The following is a 21,803-nucleotide window of genomic DNA, read 5'->3' as shown; positions in this document are numbered from 1 at the left end:
TTGGATTAAAAAACACCAATTCATATTACACCCTTTAATTTACTACTGACCATAAATCTATCATAAAACAGTGGAGCCTAGGTCTAGGTCAATCCTTTGTCCTCATAATAATAATAATAATAATAATGAAGTTTCTCTGTTTTGCAACCCAGACCTTATCGACAATAATGCCCTTATCTTAGACCTTAGACCTTATCTTAAGAATAATGAATAGCACCACAACACTGGTAAATTACTAGCTTTTCACTGGGAAAAAAAACCCCAGTGTAATGGGCAATTATTTAAGCATCCCCAAATCAGTGGTTCAAGACTTATTTATCCTGTTGGACTGTGCTGAAGTCCAAACTGTGGAGGAATGCAACATTTGTCACTGGTGATGTACTATGCCTGGTTAGAAATTATGGGAAGAAACAATTTTACTAAGATCTAGTTTCAAAAAGTTCTCAAACATAGTGGTCTCAAACAGTCATCAAAAAAATGGGATTATCACAACCACTGAATAAATTAAATATCACTGTGGGCTGTCAACAAGCCGACTAAACTAGTCAACTATTAAATATACCCAGAGAGATCCACACAGAGTAAACCAGCTGACAAAAATGACAATCAATAGTACAGGATGAGAGCAGTGATCAATGCTCGCATGATGTGTTGTGCTTCTGCAGCAACGGGAGATGGAATATTGATCTGAATCTTTGACTCAACTGACTCTTTGACTTAACTGAAGAAACCTAAACTGCAAATGACAGACAGCCACTTCTGTCTTGGCACCATGGAGTCTGACACTATCATTCTTTTTAAGCACAAACTAATTATTTAGTACTAGCTTTTATATGTTAAATGAAGACTGAAGAGGAACAAAAAATAAATAAAATGACAGGAACAAAAAAAAAAGGTTTCTCTGTAGATAACAATTTCTGAACCACAATTTACATCTTTTCTAAATGCTTAGTTTTTAATGCATATTATTTGTTGTACTCCTTATTAAAACACACATAAATTATATTTCCAATTCATATGTTGCAACTGATGCTATTATTAATTCATGTGCTTAGTGTTCATAAGAGGTTTACATGCTAGACTAATATGAAATTAAACATTGTGCTTGAAAGAAAGATGTGCACAGTCCTGTTTTCCAATTTTTTTATTGAAACCAATTTTACCGATAACACACATGCAAGATCATTGTACAAGAGACACTACAGTTAGGTTTACTCATTCAAGCTCGACCATTCGTTTGCCAGAAGCTGATGTTCCTATTTACAGATCACAGTGACTAATGGGAGAGAAACAGGCCCAGTGGCCACTTACAGGGAGGGTGTCATACTGAAATGAAAACATTCTGTGTCAAAACTGTCAATATTGCTGGGATTTTGGGTAGGTGCGGCTTGAATGAGTATCATTGGTAATTCTTAAAGGGAGCAGCTAGGTGTCAGTGGTTAAAAATGAAAGCTTGTGTTTATGTCTTTTTGAGAATCAGATAAAAGTTGTGGAATTACCAGTTTAACAAGCATTTAAAAGCACAATAATAAATACTTGCAGGATTATTGCTTTTCTGATAATTTCCTGCTTGTATGACATAGCCAGCATCGCTCTTTGTAGGTATTCAAAATGAGAACCAAATTAAAAAGGCCACACTACTGAAAAATAAAGCTTCAGTTCAAAAATAAATAATACTTTAAAACAGCTTATAAAATTCTGGCAATACCGGTCTCTGCACTGACTGGAAGTTCTGTCTACAAATGTAGGATAAATAAATATATTCAGGTTTCTTTAACAGTTAAGGGTGTGTTTAGTGTGGGTATATTTATTTCTTAGTCAAAAATGGTTTATAAACAGTAGGAAAGATCTTGCGCAGAAACTCTTCTATTTAATACTGCCCATATCACAATGGTTACATCACAACAAAATACTGCCCATTATCAAAACTGTACAGAAAAACTTACAATTCCCTTAAAATACACTTTCATTGTTAGTGTGAGAAGAGAAAAGTGAAAAAGATACGTTCATCCCTCCATGGTGTAACAGCTTTGCCTCTATCTATTGCAAGCAGAATCTTGCCCGTGGTCTTCCGTGATCCAGCGCATTTTTCTCCAGAATGCATTGTTGTTATTGCTGGGCTCTCCTGAGCCAGCAGCCATCGATGGCCAGTGGCCTGTCAGCTCCTCATCCTTGCAGGCTGAGCACTGCTCCACCCTGCCTGAATTCTACCAGAAAGGAAGCCACGGCCTAGAGAGAGAAAAACTGCACCGGACAAAATCACCCCCATGGAGTTTTCACTAGCTAATAAAAACTTAGATTCAAACACCCACCCCTGAAACCAGGGGGCTACTACAGGCCATAATATATCCACCTTAGCATGATATTCTTTATTCATAATTTTTTGTTTTAATAGATGCTTTCTTGTTTGCTTTGTTCACCTAAACTACAAACGATTACAGGTGTCAGTGTCTTTTATCCACAAGTTACATATGATTGGGTATCTTGGTATGTTGTACTACACTGGGGTGTTGCCGCCCTGCTGGCAGGAGGTCAGCAGTGACGGTAGTGCCTCATCAGGGGCACTATGCAGGAGGGAGGGCCTGAGAGTTTGAGGAAGGGGTGCTGAAGCAGCTCTTGTGCTGTGGCGCGCTGCGAAGGTTCCCTCACCAACATCAGGTCCAAAAAGGCTCTGAGAACTGACGATACCTGCAGAAAGACATCACACGTGGCAGCCAGTGATAAATACTGGAAGCTCTTAATTATGTCTGCATGTAGTGATAAGACATCTGAGGTGAATTGTTTTACTTTAAACACACACATGCCTGTAAGGGCACTGACCTTGTGCGACTCTTTTAGCCGAGGGGGGAGGTTGTCTCGTATTCTCCTCATGGCCTGGAGTGGAGGCTCATTGAAGTATGGTGGCTCACCATCCACCATCTCAATCACCATGATCCCCAGAGACCAAATGTCCACCTAGAAAAACAAGTTCCATATTCTGATTGTAAAATGTATCATTGTGTTTATCCATTATAACATAGCACATCAGATACAAAAAGCACTGTAAATGAAGTCTGGTTTAGAATGTGGTGCAAAAGTGTTTGAGAAACGAAATGTGAAACGTGAAATCTCTAACAATTACCTCAGTGCCATAGGGCAATCTGGAGATTACCTCAGGTGCCATCCAGTACGGCGTGCCCACTAAGGACTTTCTCTTTGGAACTTCTTTTGATACTTGGGCACAGAAGCCAAAGTCAGAGAGCTTTATCTAAATAAATAATACAGAGAGCAGTGCAGTTTTAACAAAAAAAATTTCGAGAGTCAATATAACAGCTAAAATAAGTGAGGGGCGACAACTAGGATACTTCTTGGTAATGGGGTCACGTGTAGGGCAAAATTCACAGCTTATTAGCACATAATCACATTTTAATTTGTTATGTCCTTTCATCTAATTATGAGGTGGGTGACAAGATTTAATAGCTCATAATTCCTTGATTATTTTTCTTCTCTGTCTGAAACACCAAGAACCAGGATGCACCAGGAGACAAGACCAGCCAATCCAGTTGTAGTTCTGTTACTGAAAGTATTTTTTGTTTGTTTCTCATGAAATGGTACACAAAGCGCTCACTGTCCAATATGTTTGAATCTTAGTAGATAAACACTTCTATTAACATCTATTTGGAAAAGTTTAAAAAAATGGGTTGGTTGAGATTGCATTCATGTAGGGGCTTAGGTCAAATGTAGGGGCTTAGGTCAAACGTAGGGGCTTAGGTCAAACATGTCACAAGGTCACATCACTCCATGCACTCACCCTGCCATCACTTGTTAGAAGAATGGAATCACTCTTTATATCTCTGTGGATGACGCCTTGCATGTGGAGGTACGAGAGGGCTTTTAACACCGACAGACACACTGTGGCAATCTGCTCCTCGTTCATCCTGTCAGGAAACACAAAAGATTCCAGGCACTCAACCTAAACCAAACTGGTTGCACAGACACCAGCTTCACAGCAAGCAAAAACAGCCTGATGAGGCTTCAAAAACATATTTTTACCCAGCTACAATCCTGATTTAAATTACTCCCCTACTCACACACGCATTAACAAACACATACACACAACCGCAACAATTGCATTACACCAACTTTATCATTAACAGAACTTGCGCTGCACTAGAACAATAGCGGCAGAGCAGTGCCTGGGTGGGACTGCTCAGGCAGCAAAAGATGCAGCACGTCTCAGTGAGCAGCCCATCATGTGCAGGGCGCACACACGAGGCCCAGCTGTCTCGGCAGCTCCCCGCCACGCTCAACCTCACCCACGGCCTCACCACTGCACCCTGCGGGAACTCGTTGTCATGCCGTTTGTTTGCAGACCCCCCCCAAGCTCCAGAGAAAGGCACGTACTGAAGAGGGTTTTACTGGCTACCGAGGCACCGTGTGTGCTCATAATTACACTTTTCGCTTCGATAGTGGTTGTGTGGATTTAACTAGAGGAGAATCTATTGTCTTAAGAATGAAACTTACTCATTACCTGCACAAACATGCATAAAGATATCCCTGATAATTGTCTAAAGAAATACAATGACACGCCAGGATATGTCTGAATATGAACTCTATCTCTTCTTGCTCAAGCAAGCACACCTCTTACAATCTATCATCCACCTGTGCAAAACAAACACACTGCTGTCCCCATTCTCCTTTCCGACTGGTCTTAATTGATGTGTGGGTGCTGTTGGAACATCCTAGACACTTTAACGCAGGCTGGCACTGTGCTGTGTCTCTGGGCAGGAGTCCAGTGACAACCAGCTGAGGAGAATACACCTCCAACCAGGAGCCAAATCACAAAGCATTTTTCTTTGATCATCGTGATCATGTACTGTGTAATATACTGCGTATTGTGATAATGTGCTGCTTTCGCCATTCTGTTTAAAATGCCAACCTTTTCCTACATAACCATAAAGTGGTGTAATAATGCACTGAATATCACATGAATGCACATTTCCTACAAAGAGCACTGCGCTCCCATTCCAGATTGTGCAACTGCTGGAAAACCTGATTCCTTCATGCCGGTGACGACAACTGCGATTTCATTTTCGCTAGTATCATTTGCTTACTGCGAGTGATCACAGCTCTCTGAAGGGCCTTTGCTGACACCTTTTGATCAGTTTATACTTCACTGGTGAACAAAGATTCAGTTCTTCTCCACCTAGTGCTCCCTTCTCACCAGGCAGGAAAGTGAACATATTAGCATTACATTCACACAGACCACAGGCTTCTTTCTGTGCAGCTCTCGATTACTAAGTCAAACAGCTCCTGGTGCGCTGAAACAAAGGCAATGGAAAGTTCAAGCTGAGCTCACATCTCCTCTGAGTCTAATGAAGACCCGGCTACTGATCTCCTGGCGGCGTGACCACGGGGACGCCCATCCTCCTGAAAGCGTGCAATTAGAAGCCAACCCTGTGCCACATGGAACTGATGTACGACAGCAATTACTGTAATCATGCATACAGAGGGCCGTTGTTTAAAGCCCCAACTCAGCAACTACACACTTTGGAAATAAATGATAATGAGATGAAAACTGATTTTGCAGCATCCACCTGTGCTGCACTTCATGAATTCCAGTTGCTTTGATACTGTATGTAACATGCTTCATCAAGCAGCTATTTTTAATGCTGGTCTGTGTTCTACAGTGTAGTGTGGCATGTTATTGTTACCTCGTATGCGTGACAATGTCTGTCAAAGCACCACCTTCTAAGAACTCCATAACCACCCAGAGTTCATCTCCAACCAGATAGCTATTATACATGTCCACGACGTTCTCATGGTGATAGTCTCTCATAATCACCACCTGCAACAAACAACAGCACAGCACATCTTAGATAAGATTATCTACACAAAGACTGAATACTGTGCATGCACTGTTAGGTGAAATCTCTAGTCTAATCCCTGGAATATCTTGGTTTGAAGGACAAAAAATCAGTTAATATTGATTATTTACACAATCTTAAAGTGTACTGTTATATGAATATTACATCATTGTGCTACTGTGTGAACCACTAGAAATGTACTAGATTAAAGCATGTTTAAACCCTACCATACACAGATTCATAAATATGCAGTATACAAATTCAGTCCTGTTTCAAAGAGAGGCTTACTTTGGATTAACAATATAAAAAGAGCATGAGAAACAGTACATTGCTGTTAGCAAGCCTAATAGTATTTTCAAAAATAAACAATCAAGCGAAGCATATAGTATCCTCATTCACCAGGGACCGGTCCTGTCTCCTGGGACTTGACTCAGCCCATCACAGGTCACTGTTTTGGCATTTTCACTGTATGACAAGAAATGTAAATGCGCAACAGCCCAAGGTTTCCAAATACACAGGTTAGAGAGGTTTCTGCTGTTTTTTCATTAAACCTTGTCAATAAAAAAATCAATGAATTCCAGTTTTTAAATTTAACTAAATGACGCTTGATACAAGGCCTTACATGTCAACTTGTGGAAATATCCTATGAGATTTTTAATTACATTTTTGACTTCTCTGGCACTTTACATCAAAGCTGAGAGGAACCTATGAACTGCCTGAGAGATAAACAAAACTGGAATACAGGAGGTCTGACTTTGATGGTTACCAAAGCACATGTTCATTATCTATATTTTGTTGTTTCAATGGATATATAAGGGAATCTTATTTCAATTCTCAAAGCTCATCTTACAGTGAACTAAACTGCATACTTCAGACAATTATTGGATAAATGTGGCACAAAACACAAAAATAGACAAAGTGCCTTCATGCTGACTAATAGTTTCCAATCGCTTAAATGCTACTGATAACAGCAGGCCTTCCTGTTCAGTTCATTCCTCCCACCTCATTGAAGAGGAGCTCACGGCGTTGCTGCTTCCTCAGGTCCATCTTCTTCACAGCCACCTGCTTGCCACTGTGCTTCTCTGTGGCAATGCAAACAATGCCAGTGGAGCCCTCGCCAATCTTCAGGAAGTTGTCCAGGTACTCTCGCGGGTCGCCCGGGTTCACCACCAGCTGCAGCGCTGCCCGGAACTGCTCGTGAGACACACGTGAGGGCGGCTGCTCGGAGGCAGAGCCCCAGCTTGGCGGCGGGTAGGCCCCAGGGGGGATGTATGGTGAGGAGGGCTGGGAGTGCGCCCCCTGTGGGGTGTAGGGCGGGCTGGGCTGGGAGGGCGGGTGGTGGTATGGCGAGGGCTTGTAGTGGAAGGCGGCAGGGTACTGAAAACTGGCCGGGTAGCCGGCTTTGCCGTGGCTCTGAGGTAGTCTGAGCGGGCCGCGGGGGTACGTCTCTGCCCCTGGCACCTGTGGACTCCCGTCCCGTGACATCCTGTCATAGTCAACCTGGTCGATACACATAGATGGACATTTTTTCACGTGTTTACAAATAATACTTTCTAGCCACCAACCTAAGCATCTAGTTTTCTCTTAGCGCCTAAATTTATCATGGTGTACATTTTTCTATGGAAACATCCAGTACAATACATCAAGAGATTTAATGAATACAAAAAGATTTAGTGAATCACAATAAGTAGAGTGACACAAGAGGCTTCTGCTGAGAAAACACAATAAAACTTATGCAATGGTGTGTTCCTTATTTAATTTCTGAATCTCCAAATTTTTGGAGCACCATTTGGGTGGTGTATAGACAAAGTGCAATACTGTCCCAGGGAACACAATTAATATAACACATTAACAGCTACTAAAGATTGATGTTAACTAAAATGTAGTTTATGCATTCAGAAACAATATCTCATGTGGTACTGCCCCAGCCAGGCGTGAGGTGAGGATTGGAAGGTTCTCCTGTGGAGGAAATCGTGACCTCTGTGAGACAGCGCCACAGAGCTGCAAGACCAGTTGTGTTAACACTTTCATGCATACCAACTGGGCTGAACAATATCTGTATTGTTTTCTTTTAAAAGTCCATCAGTGATATACTACATTTCTAATGCTGAAATATGAGAACATATATACTCTGCTGCATCCGTCTATATTGCTGCATCCCATAAGATACTTCCCTTGTCTCAACGGGGTCAGAACGAACAATAAATTAAATTACCCCCACTACTCCCAATGATGACAGGACACGGATAGTCTTTCAACATGCCTTATGATGAGAAGTCCAGTGAGGCAGCCTCACACGCTCAAGCTCGGTGCTACAGTACAGCATGTAATTACGCCCATAGACTCGTTCAATCAATCATTTTCTGTGAAGGTGCTTGTGGGATAGAGGAATCCCGAGACCCCTCTACGGAGCGCGGCTAGGGTTTGCCAGCACCGCTAGCTGGCTGTCAGCCAGGGCTCTCCTGATCCATGTTCGTTAAACGCACATTAATCTGAATTTGGCAGCGTAATCAACAACCCAACTGAACTGTGAAATTGAATTCGGTGGTGGAACATCGTGCGGCCATTTTTATGCAAAGGCTGCAGAAAAGGAAAGTGCCGTGACATGAGTTTGTCACAATGAGCTGCGGCTCTCGCCTACCACGGACGCGCGCGTCGAAGTGCTGCGGCTGTCCTCTCCTACACACTGGGCCACACCAACAGAAGGAAAACACTGTTTGCTAAAAGACCAGAGCTGATTGACAGCAAAGATTTTTTTAAAAGGTTGTCAAGAAGAATGAGAAATAGGGGGGGGGGGGGGGGTGTTAATGCAATGCACTGTAGTGAATTCTTTTCATATTAGTATTAAGTCATATGCCATATTAGCAAACAAAGTGTCTAGACATACCCACATGAGTAACAGGGATGACTATAAAAATAAATAGGAAATACGTCCAAAATATGTACATATTGCTTTTTAGTCTTTTATGCTTAATTGGTTTACAAACATGAATTTTGCATTCTGTCGTGCATCCTCTCTGTATGGTTTATGATTCCACTTGGAACAGACAAAGGTAGTAATCTAGCTAACTATTCGAAGCAAACATCTCCTTGATATAATAGTCCTTGGCATTATTTATCAGCAAAACCGGACAAAAAGCATTTGCTTGCAATAATGTACAGTGTCAAAAGAGAAAAGCTAAAAAGAATTCACTTCATGTGGTAACAAGCAATATAACTACTCAAATAAATGCTTTGAATAATCAAATGTTTCAATTAAAGTATTTAGAAATTTAGTTAAATTGCTTGTTACCCTATCTAATTTTTTTTTATATGAACTAATGAACCTTTTTTATGGTGTAGTTCTAATAAAATGTAATGAACCACATTTTAAAATTACAGCCAAAATTTCTCAGCTGTGCTTTGCAACAACCAAACTGCAATATTGCCTCTATAAAGTGAATGTATAGGTTACACATTACCTCAAAAAGTCCCTGTGCTTGGCAAAGGGCCTTTTCTCTAAGTCGCAGATGAACTGCTGTTATCGGGGAAATTGCCAGTGTTCCGTTAATTGATTTCTGCGCCATTCTCGTAAAAGTAATTCTGTGTCTTTGGCAGCTGCGCTGCGGTTCGGGCCGAGCAGACTAAGCGGTGACATGAGATCCATCACAGAGTCAGTACAGCAGTGCACTTGAGCGGTCTGGCTCGAGGCTAGATGCATTTGAGGAGATAATACCCTATCTACACATCCTCTGGGTCAAGGGGGTCGAGGGTGAGGAATGGGGGTAAGAGAATGAGAAGGTGGAGGGTTTACACGTGCCTCTGCAGGGTATTCACTGCAACATTATAATTAAATAAAACATTAACTACTTTTAAATGTCCACTTGGATCAGAAATATTGCAGGATCAGTAGTCTACTTACTTCTATTAAATATGATCAGGAGAGTTATTCTGTTATTTTAATATGGCCACATATGAAATTATGCTTCCCATCTGTATCTCATCCTTCTGAACGTGTGTTTCTGGATGTTAAGCCCGATGCAGTCGAGATTGTACTACTACAAACCCAAACGATATCTTGCCATCTGAGGTTCAAGAAGAGAAGTAAGATATGGGCAAGGACAGCGTTACCTTCCCGATGATCTGAGAAGCAGAGGTGTTTTCAGAGAGCCGTGGGTAGGTGTAGGAACTGTAGGGGCCCTGTGGTGCAGCCCTGAAGGCACTGATGCCATAGGGCAGGCTGGGTTCCTGCAGGCCCGAGCCTGACCGGGAGCGCTGGCGGATGGCCGGTTGGGGGCTCGTCTGCGACACATATGATGACTTGGGCCTCTTATCATAGTCGTCCCTCAGGCCCAGGGCATAACCACCCCCACCCCAGTCCCCATCCGCATAGTGCATCTGATCGCTATGTAATGAGATGCGTGACGGAGTCCCCAGGGGCTGTTCCCGGTAGTCCTGGCTGGATCCCCCAAGAGAGGCGCGATAGTAGGCCCTGGCGCCGGGCGCCACCCCCTCGTCCGCAGAAAAGCGTACTTTGCTCTCCAGGTAGGCGTGGTAGTCCGGCGGCATCCGGCCATAGTCCGAGGACTTCTGCGGCATGGCGTCCGGGTAGAAAGGGCTGCGGATGGAGTGGCCGTTCTGTTTGACGGAAAGGCGGTAGTGCCGGCCCACCGCCCACTCCCCGTCGTAGCCACCCTTGTCCCGGTCCAGGGAGAAGTCCCGGCTGCTGTCCAGGTCGCAGGAGTAGCGGGCGTAGTAGTGGCTGAAGCCGTTCTCCTCGGGGCCGCTACTGCTGGCGTTAGCCGAGGCTACTGACAGCTGCTTGCTGGAGCCAGCATGGTGGGGCCCTGGTGGGCTCTCCTTGCGCAGGGAGTTGGAGCGCGTGACTGAGATGCTGTCAAACTCTTCTAGCAGGCCGTTGATGGAAGCGTCTTTGGGTGGCTGGCTGCCCCGCACAATGGTCTAAAAGAGGAAAAGAGAGAAAGAGTGAATGGCACCTCGGCTTACGCCCAGAACAGTAGTCTTAACTGTCTCCATGACGAAACGATGAATGCGTCTTTGTAAGCTGCGGGGAACTTCTCACCACCCAACTGGTTAGACGGCTACTGTGCTTAGTCATGCCCCAGCCTGGTACAGCTTTGCCTAAGAGGCTTCTCTAAACACAATCAAAACATTTCCATCACATTGCACTACAGGGTGCTTGTTGCGTTATGGTAAAACCATTACCATAAACATCAGTGGGAGTCTGACAAGAACACGATATAGTAATCTAAGCATTTGGCACACTGCAGCCCTGCACAGAATGGCAGTCAAAAGAGTGCAATCTAGCAGTTTTCATCCCATCATCCGACTCGGGCCTATGAGCGTTTCACAGCTGTGGTCTGACTCACACTCATCTCACTCTCAGAGCTGCAAAAAGAAACACTGGAACAAAAAAATCTTCCCACAAACAAAATGTGTGTATGAGGGCCAAAATGTGTGTATGAAGGCCAAAATGGAAGACTCTCTGGTTTTCCTTCTTTGTTCACTTCCATCTCTGTCAGGGACGATAGAAGCAACTTGACAATAACAGGGCAAATTACTGAAGCCCGAAGACTTGTGGGAATAGAGGAGTGTTATGTACATCTGGCAACGTGGCTGTGTCACATCACAGCACGCCGTTTTAAGCAGCCCAATTCTTCTAGAGTCTGGGGGTGAAGCTGCTAAGCTTCTTCAGCTCCATCACCCCTTATGGTCTACTCCCTGATCTCATGGCATTTCTAAAATATATAATCGACTTTGTTGAGATTCACAAAAATCTGGCCAAAACATCTGACAAGCAACAGGAGCTACAATGCCAAATGTTATTTAGTGATCTCATTTTTAGTTACTTTAACTTTTTACATTTTTATTAATATAACATTTATGCATTCACCTGTCCACGGAATGCCATGCATCTTCTAATTTCAAAACATTTCGAACATACCAAAGCTGACAGTATTCTCGCAATAGTTACTTTGTGAAGTACACCTTGTAAGTGCTTTTCATAAGTACACAATAACCCATCTGCTTAGTCCATCTGCTGGCTTGCAGAAATCATCGTGCACCCTCTGCCACGTGCATCACTGCTCATTTTCGGACAATGCAACAACTACTGATGAGATATTATTTGGATGGTGGACCATGTTGAACACAGCATTAACTCTGACATGACAGCAGCACGGTTCAATTTTATTCAACATAACAGTATTTACATATCTTAGTGTCACTGCTAGACCGAGAGTGATTGAGCACTAAGAACAGCAGTGCCAGTTGCTCAGGAACTGTCCCTTCATAAAAGGCTAAAGAAATTTTAAAAAACTACATGACCACAGGTGAAGTCTAGACTGCATACCTACCAGGTGGTTTAAAGAATGTAGCTGGTGAAGGTTTATCCCTGGACTGTATTTGTTTGTACATACAAGGTTTTGCTTAAGCAAAAACAAATACAGCACACTACATAACCAAATCCAGCATCTCAAGAGCAGTCCTACAGACCAAGGTCTATGAATACTGGTGTCAGGGGTGGGCCAGGCAGAACAGATGGGGGGAACAGTCCACTGAACACATCACTTAAGTCCTAGAAAAAAGTCATTGAGACTAGTAAAAGCAGAGTGCCTTTGTGAATCTAATCCAACATTAAATGACAGCACAGACGGATAACGTAGGTAGTGTTTTCCACTGAATTTCACTGCATGAAGGGGCCTGTATACAGCTTATTTTAGAAGCCAGAACAGTAATACATAAGTACACAGCAAAGCATGATCACCTGGCAAGCACAATTCACATTAGCATCAATCAGTCTCTTGGGAGCAGAGCATGACAGAAGTGATAAAAGAGAGGCAGCATTATAATTGAAACAGAGGATCCATTAAACATTTATTGACTGCTGTGAGCCTGCCAGCACAGTTGATATGCTCTAGGTTTCCTTTTCAAGGCAGGAGTTTATAAATCTCCAGGACAGGCCAGTCACCTTACAGCAGTGGCGCTAAGCCAAGCCCTATCCATCTCTACACTACGGGTGCCGCTGAGGCCCAGGTCACTGTCCAACCAAAGTGGACCACGACAACGGGGGCTCCCACCGAGAGCCAGCTCACTTGGAGCTCCGACACCATCAATGGTCTAGTGCAAAAGCCTGCAGCACTTCCACGTTCCACTCTGCTGTTTGTCTCACAGAGCACGTGGTCAGCATATCTGCTGCTTGGCCTGTACTCCACCTCCCCTACACATCCACAAATATGCACATCACCGATACCTCCCCTACGGCTCCCATACACATCCCCAACAACCTCCACATGTCCACCTCTCCTACAAATTCAGAGATTTTACTGCTGTTAGAACTGATACTTCATATTAATTATACCTACTATCCACTTGTATAAGGCTTATTGCCCTGCTGCTAGTAGTGAACCAAAGATCATTTACATGAATTTGTATCATAACGTGCCTACAGTGATATGCGTTTCAAACAGCATTTTAGAGTACTTCACAATGTACTATTGAGAAAAGTTGTTTACTAGCCTTTGTGAAACAGAAATGTACAGTAAAGGTCTTTCCTTAGGAGAAAAAATGTAATTGGTTTTATAACACCCATTAAGCAATATTGGAAGCAAATATGATTTAACTTTTTTGCAAAGTTCCCTACTATACCAGTTGAAAAAAAAGAAACTAGGTCTGGAGTGAAAATCAATAAGTACGGAGAAGCACAAAAGAAGAGAGTGGGAGAGTGCGTGAGAGAGTACAGGTAGAGAGAGGAGGGCGGAGCAGGGGCTGAGGTGGGGTAATTGCGTGCCAAATCACTGTCAAGCTCCAGAATCCAGCTTGGCCTTGGAGATCTGCCCATTGGTTTGAATTAGGTGCCTGATAATTCTGGAGTGCTATTCATTCTCTCTCTCTCTCTCTCTCTCTCTCTCTCTCTCTCTCTCTCTCATTTTTGTGAAAGAGCAGGATTCAGGGCTGTTCTCGCCGCTGGCTGCTTGTGACAGGAGCCATATTTCACTGGGGCGCCTTCTCCGGCCTGTCCTGCCGTGATAAGACGTAATAGATCCCCCACCCCCTCCACCTCCCCATGCCGCTGTCGTCTCAAGGTAAGGGAGCGAGGCAGCAGTGAGCAAGGGGAAGAGGATCCGGGGAAGAATAGGCTCGCCAGACAATAAACCGGGGATTAACCTTGAGAGTAATGAAGTGTGAGAGCGGAGGTGTAATTAATGAGCCAGTCTCCAGCAGAGCGCAACACTGCCCCCTCTCCATCCTGCACTCAGGTGAGGTACACAAGACATCCTTTGTGGACACCGACCCACTGCAGGTCAAAAGGCACTTGTGCCATGTTGTTCAAACTTAAAGTCACACTTTCCAGTTTTCAGTTGTTTACACGTTAACGACTAACACTGTGCTTTTGGACTTTCAAAATGCTATTAAGAAATATTTTTAGAATGTTTCAAAAATATTAGCCAGAGTGAATCGGTGGCTTAGGGAAACAATGTGTTCTATGGGTTTTATAAACTGTGTTTATAATTATTACAAATTAAGAATTTCATAAATAGAGGGTATTGTGAAAACCAGTTTTCACAATCACACAGTAGCACACTCTACAGGACAGTTACTACAGCAGCTATAGCAGCTTTTGGGAAAAAGAACCTCCTCATGGTAGGCCTGGAAATTGATCCATGGAGACAGTTCTCTGATACAGGACAATGGGAATCCAAAGATTTGAAGTTGATTTCACACATTGAAAATAATTTGCTGAAGAGTAAGACACTCTGTTGTCATGGTCTGATAAAGCCTGCTTCTATGCCACAAATGTTAGTGGTCTGGTAGTCTTGTACTTTGGACAAAACACAATTTTTCCTATTGTGTGTATTAAAAATAACTGATTTCTAAAATTCAGAAAATTTCTGAATCCAAAAGTACTAACTTCCAGCTTCTATTTAACGTCCCCTATTTGCGTCACAACATTAAATCAGAATATAGTACTTTGGTGCTATCTGCTGGTATTGAGCCCACATTGCATGCTGATTAAAAAGATGTGTAGTTTGGTAAAAATCCATGAAAATTCTAACATGATAATTTTTAGATCTTTGTTAATAGTTATTAGTCAACCATGTGGTCATGAAATGAAGAAAGGTTTGACATTTTTCCTTCTGAGAATTAGGTCTTCAAAAAGGGCATAGTTGAGGTTAAATAAATTTAAACTTAAAATCTCTTTCACAATGGTAGTAAGTGATATTTAGGACATGAGCTCATAAAAGCACTATAACAAACACTTGTGTCAATTAATAATTTACAGCGCCATCAACATACTTACTATTGAGATCAAGAGGAGACTAAATAATACAAAACTAATGAGGTTGATGATATCAGAATGACTTTGACTGATTAGCACCAGAAAAGTTTCTCAGCAAATTGGCCTGCACATCACTGAAGAGGGGAAATGGGACCCTAAACATCTGTAATTGTAAGAACCTGGTGGGCTCAAGGCTCTAAACTAATTAGCATGAAAACTCTTGAACCCATACAAAGTTCTTAACCTCATTACCCTTCCAACCATCAAGTGCAATTGGGACCCTGGTTAGAGTGAATCGCTTGGCCTTGCCGAGTAATGAGCACTGCAGCATTTGAACAGCATGCAGAGAACAGTCTCTCAGAAGCTGCCTATTAGCCCAGGGAAAAATATTTAATTTTTTTGTAATGCCTGTTCACAGCCTCTTCAACCTCACTGCCTTTATGTCCAAGATGAGCATCCCATTTCCAGAGGTAAAGTAGGAGTGGATGTACATTTACAGCATTTAGCTGATGCTTCTATCAAAGCAACTTACAATTGTGACTGAGTACAACTTGAGCAATTGAGTGTTAAGGGCCTTGCTCAGGGGCCCAACAATGACAACCTGGCAGTGGTGGGGCTTGAACCAGCAACCTTCTGATTAAAAGTCAAGTACCTTAACCACTAAGCTACCACTGTAGAAAGGGCTCTCCCCCAGGCTGGTTTCCCTCAGTGTAGTCGTGACCCATCCACAGCCTGAGTTACAGAGACTGCTCGTTCACACTGTACAACATGCAAAGTTAACTACACATCACAGTACAAAGGAAAGTCTGTCACATTTCTGTTAGTGACACTACATGTCCCAGCAGTCCCACAGTACTTCTAATCCATTCTCCAGTGCACGCACTACAAGTGCACTTGTTGAACTGAGAACACTTGCAAATGAAACTTGAAAGGAGAGCAGGAATAATGATAAAGGAGTCAATGACACTACATTTCGCATGTAAATGACTGTCCAAAAATATTTTAAAATATTTTAATATATCTAATAGTCCTACTAATAAAATGCCAGAGTAGATATGTAGTACATTTAATAAAAACGGCCTAAGTAGATATGGAAATGTAATTGTAAATGTTGCAAAATGTATATAATATAATGCATACCACAATACAAGGTAGGTACTGCCTTTTAACTTTACTTTCAAGAAATAGCAAATTGTGAAACATTACAAAAAAAGAATATGAAAAGAACTGAAAAAGCTGGTGAACTATTATTACACTCAGATCCCTCTGCTCACTTTAATAGAACAGGACTTGGACAGGTAGCGGTACCTTCCATCACCACTAGGGGTTGCTCAAATCCCTTTAATGCACCCCTCCAGTGGTTGGCGCGAGGGTTTGTGAGAGGAGCGTTTCTCCTGAGTCACGGTGCTGTCTCCTCTGCTCATCCTCTGCATTCTGGCCACAGCCAGCCCTACTGCAGCAAGCACAGATGTCAGCCCCCACAGCAAGACACACATCATGCCATGAACTGGATGAAAGAATTATGACTTGCTATTCATCCCGACCCAAGACATTAGGGATCACGGTTGCTATATGAAGAAGCTAGCCCTCATCACCGTGATCGTGAGGCAACTGAGGTAGTGAATTAGGGGCTGTCTCCTGAGCAACCTAAAGATGTAGATTTGGACTAAGCAGCAAGGTTGTAGAGAGAGAGAGAGAGGGAGAGGTTGATATAAAGAAAGGGATAGAGAGAGTGAGAGCAAATGAGAGACAAAGATCATTAGAATAAGGGGATTAAACATGCTAATTCTAAAGCACACATGCACGAAGAAATATTCCAAGTGTTTGAGTGTTTGTGATGTTCTTTGATGATGTTTGTCTGCATTAAAGAAAACTCAAGCAATTTTTAATGTGGATGGACTTTAAAATATATTTCTATTCTACAACATTGACAAATGCAAATAAGGGCAGTAAAGCCCAATAAATAGCAGTAAGCGCCCAGTGTGATAATGAGAAGGGATCATTGTGCAGCAGGTGTACACAGCAGCTCCCACTCAAATAAACACTGCTATTGTATAGGGGATGACACACTGTATTAGTGACTGTAAAGGAAACACACATCCAGCAAAGTCAAAAAACGGTGACAGTGTAACCAAAACCAAAATCTTATAGCATGTTTTCACTGTGGTGAGCTCTCTCGAGCTCTCTCGAGCTCACTCACTCCCCCCCCACACACACACCCACTAAAAAAAGCCTCTCCAATCACACCACACATCTCTAAACACAGAACTCAATCGCCAGAGCCATTATAACCTGACAGTGTATGGGCTACACCCTCATAAACATGAAGGTAGCATGAGCAGTGGGGGAAAGCACATACCCACAGACCACTTGTACAAGCTGAGATCATCAAGCTTCAGTATAACTACAACACATCTACTAGAAACACTAGACTGTACCTACTATAAAAGTACTCCTTTAACCTGTGGGATTATAATCCCACAGGTCGATGCAGTGTACTGTGTGGTCATTGTGGCGTGTGTGTGTGTGTGTGTGTGTGTGTGTGTGTGTGTGTGTGTGTGTGTGTGTGTGTGTGTGTGTGTGTGTGTGTGTGTGTGTGTGGCTGTGTGAATGACACACCTGTGTGGGTTTGGGTCCTCTCTCCGCCAGGATCCAGCTGCAGCTGGCCCACACGCCTGGCCCTGCTCCGTCTCGCTGGCCCAAACTGAGAGTGTCTGCACCTGCTGCCTTCTCTCCCACTCCCTCTCACTGCCTCTCTCTCCCTGCCCCTCACCCTCACTCCCTGGCCCTCGTTCTCCGGCTTGTGGGACGTCCAGCCACTCGCAACATAAGTCACCACATGCAGCTGCCGCCTGCCCCGGGTTAGCAACAGAGGCCCACTATCAGGTTTCTTCCCCCCTCAACCCATCACATGCTCCATGGTGCTGCTCTGTAAGCTATTACTGACTCTGTCTGTCTGGGAGTGGGCTCAAGACTGTCAGTACTGTACTACAGTGGGACAAGCCTTGACATGCCACTCCAAGCACTAGCACTCTGTCAAGAGGTGCCATCTGATACAATACACAACAGGCTCCACAGTGCTGGTACCAGTACCACAGAGCTTACTTTAACATCACAGTCTCCAAGTCTTCCCTCTAATCAGAACTACTATAGGAACTATTTTAGCTGCTTGAAAGGCACCTCCATTCAATACAAGAACACTCTTGACTAAAATGCTGAGGGCTTCTCTAAATTTTCTCCGTGGAATATATGTAGGACACATGAAAGGTCTACCACTGTATCATAGATCTTGAACTGACATCTATCTACAAGTCTCTAACAGGCATAATGTCAGTCTAAAGCCAATGTGCTACATAAAACTTACCTCTACATTGCTAAATACCAGAACCTCTTCCAAGTGAATGTGCTTAAAGCACACTGACCTCATAAAGGTACAACATCATTCGGTGTTGTCTTCTTCATGAATGAGCAACACATATAGAACAAAACAACAGCTAGCTGTGATTAAAAAAAAAAGTGGTAACCATGAAGACTGTGTGTATAGCTTTCACAATGTTGACCACGGCAGCATATAAGAACGCCACCAAAACAGGTATGGTGCCAGACAGTGGCTGAAGGCAGGGGGACTCATCTGTGAGTGAATACAATCGGAACGCTCATGCACTGGACACGGCTTCCGTCTTCTGGCCAGCCCAGTTGCCTCAGAACCGTGCACTCTTCCTGCCAAGCGATGAAACAAAGCTATCACTCGTGTCATCACCGCAGACATAAAGCGAGGAGAGGGACAACTGAGCGAGTCTAAACTTACACCCATCTAAGGGCCAATGGATCATGCCGCGCTCCTAAGTGCTCCAATCAGCCTAGCAGCATTAATACTTGAGGGACAAATGAGAAGGACGGAGTGTCTGTGAGCACAGCTGAGCAGATGAGACAAATGAACCTAAGCCGAGCATGGCTGTGAACTACACAGAGGGTCGATAACACGAACTGCTGGGCAGCAGAGGTGCAATAACATGTGTTTTTGATATAGTTACGATATACTATTACTATATAATCTGATATTACTTGTTATCTTTACATATCTAGAATGACCCACTAGAATATTCAGATAGAGAATTTTCAACAATCACAAATAACATTGCTTAATAAACAATTTGTCCCTTGCAAGAAAACTTAGAGTAAGTTACATATTTTGTACATATTTTAAGTGCAGTGTCACTTATTACTTATTGATGAATAAGTAATATATACTTATTGAAAAATTTAATTGGTCCATCACTTGCCTGATAGAAAAATTATTAAAACAGATTTAAATCAAAAGTACTACACAGTATCAAAAGTACTATAAGATCCACCTACTTTAGCATGTGGGACAAAGAAGTTAAAATGTTGATGCCCAGTGTAATTATAGCCTGCTTTCAGAAATAATTACACAAATGTTTAGCATTTTAAAGTACACCTTAAAACTTTAGGTGGGAAAAAACATTAGGGAAAGGAGACAAAAAATCATTCCTGATCAAATCACAGATACTGCTTGTTTACCCTGCAGGAGATTGTAGATGAACCACACATTTACATATTTTGCTGTAAATCAGCATTAATGTGTTAATACTTAACCCAGGTTTAGGTGATCATTCATTTAGTTTTCAAAAATTCACTGCTCTATGTTCACTGTAATATGGCTTGCTATATCAAAGCATGCACATTAAAACAAGCATAAAAACTCTTAACAAAAAAGCTCCATGTAATGGTCCATGCCACACGATGACATGTTTATGGTGTTTACTATTATCAAATGACAATGTTTCATCATGTGACATGCTTATAGCAAGCCATATGAAAACATGAAAGATTTTCACAGAACCTACATAGCTACACAGTACAGTAAAAACCATCAAATGTTTTTACACATTTGACCTTCATGACTTTGTGACTATGTGTATGAAACACAAGAGCATGCATTTTGGATTCCAAAAACATATGGACATTGTTATTCGGTCTCAGGTTTCCGAACGCATCATCACAAAGATGTAGAAACTAGCACACACACACCCCCAGCCAAAATGCATGTGACCAAGCAGGAAAAAGCAACAACAGGAAAAGGAAGGCAAACACAGGGAGGGAGAGTGTGGTCCGAGGAGGAACAAGCGCAGAAAGAAGGGTAGGAAAAAGGGCATACTTTTCGCAACGGCGATTCAGACGACCGGACTTTCTTGGGAGATATCTGTGAAGAGAGCAAGAGAATTAATGCCTGGTTGACTCCTCTTCAGAGATATCTCCTATGGAGCTGCACTGGTTTGCACCTGCCTATTGTGTATGACTGCCTGCTTGTTTTCTACCACTCTGCTGGGAACTTTGGAGTCATGGCAGCCTCCGGGGCAGCCAATGCTGCAGCCGCTCTCACCCCTGAGCCCTCCACCTGCCCCTGCCACCAGTTACCTGCCCCACGCCTTCTCCTTCACCATGTGACAGGTTGGGCAGTTTTACTATTTGGCACGATATTGCATACTAACTTTTGCATGATATGGCACTGCTCACAGACCTGAAGATGTGGTCTCCCCAAAAAACAGCAGTCTCTAGTCAGTTTACTGACTGTCCTAATTTGCACTGTATGACATGTCCTGTTGCAAGCATGGACTGTAAGTGCTGTGAGGGCTTCCTTTTTTGGCTTCTACTGACACGAGTTTCATCAACTGGAAAAAGATAATATGTTATTAACATGAAGCCACACGTGTATAATTTACAGAATGGATTCTAAATAGGAGAAACCACATATGTATAACACACGGATTGGATTCTAGATTGAATTTTAGATAATAAAAATCATACTGCTGGAATTCTAATGTAGAGGGTATTGTTTGTTTGTATGCAACAGTTATGAAGTTAATAATTCAAGACTAGCACACCAGGAGACTAAAAATATTTTTGTCATCTGTCTCTTTTGGCAGAGTTTCTCATGTTTAAAGGTTCTATGACTGTATGCTCGCTTATGAGCGCTTATTATGTCTAATAATATCTCCCCCATGTTCCTGAATTAGTCCAAAACATTAAACAAGCCCATTAACTATTGCGGTGAAATAATAATGATGATGCTGGAATACAACAGCTCCTCCAAATGGTCGTGTGTTCTGTGATCCACGCTGACAGGCAAAGCTACAGAAAAGAGACGCAAGGCCAGGCAATGTGGACACCAGAGAGCAGGCAGGAGAGTGAGGCTGAATGGGCACTGACTGACGGTCGTGGGAACAGCACAAGGCAACATGGGAACAGCCTACAAGCAGGCACATGTATAGACACTGCATGTCGTAACAAAAAGAAAAGCTTAACACTCTTTCTAGAGTCAAGAGCAATTGCAAAAACATTTTCGTATCTGAACTGAACATATGAACATTTGGTAAGAAAAGCAGCAGCGACAGTGTACAAGGTAGAGGTGGCAGGAACCATCAGAAATTACTGTTGTGTGCAAAAGGAAGCCTGACTGTAATCAGGGGCAGACGAGTATGTAAAAAAAACCTAGCGATGTACTTCAAAAAGTGTGTGTGTGTGTGTGTATATGTGTGTGTATATATATTATATATATATAAACTTATCTATAACTATTCAATATTTTAATATCTGCCATTTTCCCATTCCATCTCTACCTCACCATGCTGCATCAGCCCATAGGAGAGTAAGTG

The 21,803-nt window shown here is 42.7% G+C and overlaps 1 protein-coding gene across 5 annotated transcripts in view; it reads right to left on the bottom strand.

Annotated features, from left to right (window-relative positions):
* Nucleotides 1-1,129: 1,129 nt before the first annotated feature.
* pak5 (p21 protein (Cdc42/Rac)-activated kinase 5) overlaps nt 1,130-21,803 on the bottom strand; it is a 39,418-nt gene continuing 18,744 nt past the window's right edge. For 4 of the 5 annotated variants that reach the window (XM_035524282.1, XM_027029730.2, XM_027029881.2 and 1 more), the window contains 8 exons: nt 20,306-20,350; nt 9,957-10,787; nt 6,849-7,346; nt 5,694-5,827; nt 3,791-3,917; nt 3,122-3,247; nt 2,821-2,955; nt 1,130-2,688 (listed from right to left, as the gene is read on the bottom strand). In XM_035524282.1, coding sequence (XP_035380175.1) covers nt 2,533-2,688; nt 2,821-2,955; nt 3,122-3,247; nt 3,791-3,917; nt 5,694-5,827; nt 6,849-7,346; nt 9,957-10,787; nt 20,306-20,350 — 2,052 coding nt within the window. In that variant the 3' untranslated portion in view covers nt 1,130-2,532. The remainder of the gene's footprint in view (nt 2,689-2,820; nt 2,956-3,121; nt 3,248-3,790; nt 3,918-5,693; nt 5,828-6,848; nt 7,347-9,956; nt 10,788-20,305; nt 20,351-21,803) is intronic. The other variant, XM_027030041.2, reaches the window with a different exon arrangement.

This window comes from Electrophorus electricus, chromosome 3, assembly GCF_013358815.1.
Source record: "Electrophorus electricus isolate fEleEle1 chromosome 3, fEleEle1.pri, whole genome shotgun sequence".
NCBI classification, from domain to species: Eukaryota; Metazoa; Chordata; class Actinopteri; order Gymnotiformes; family Gymnotidae; genus Electrophorus; species Electrophorus electricus.
Note: the sequence above shows the minus strand (reverse complement) of the source record. Positions and strands in the feature narration are given on the sequence as shown.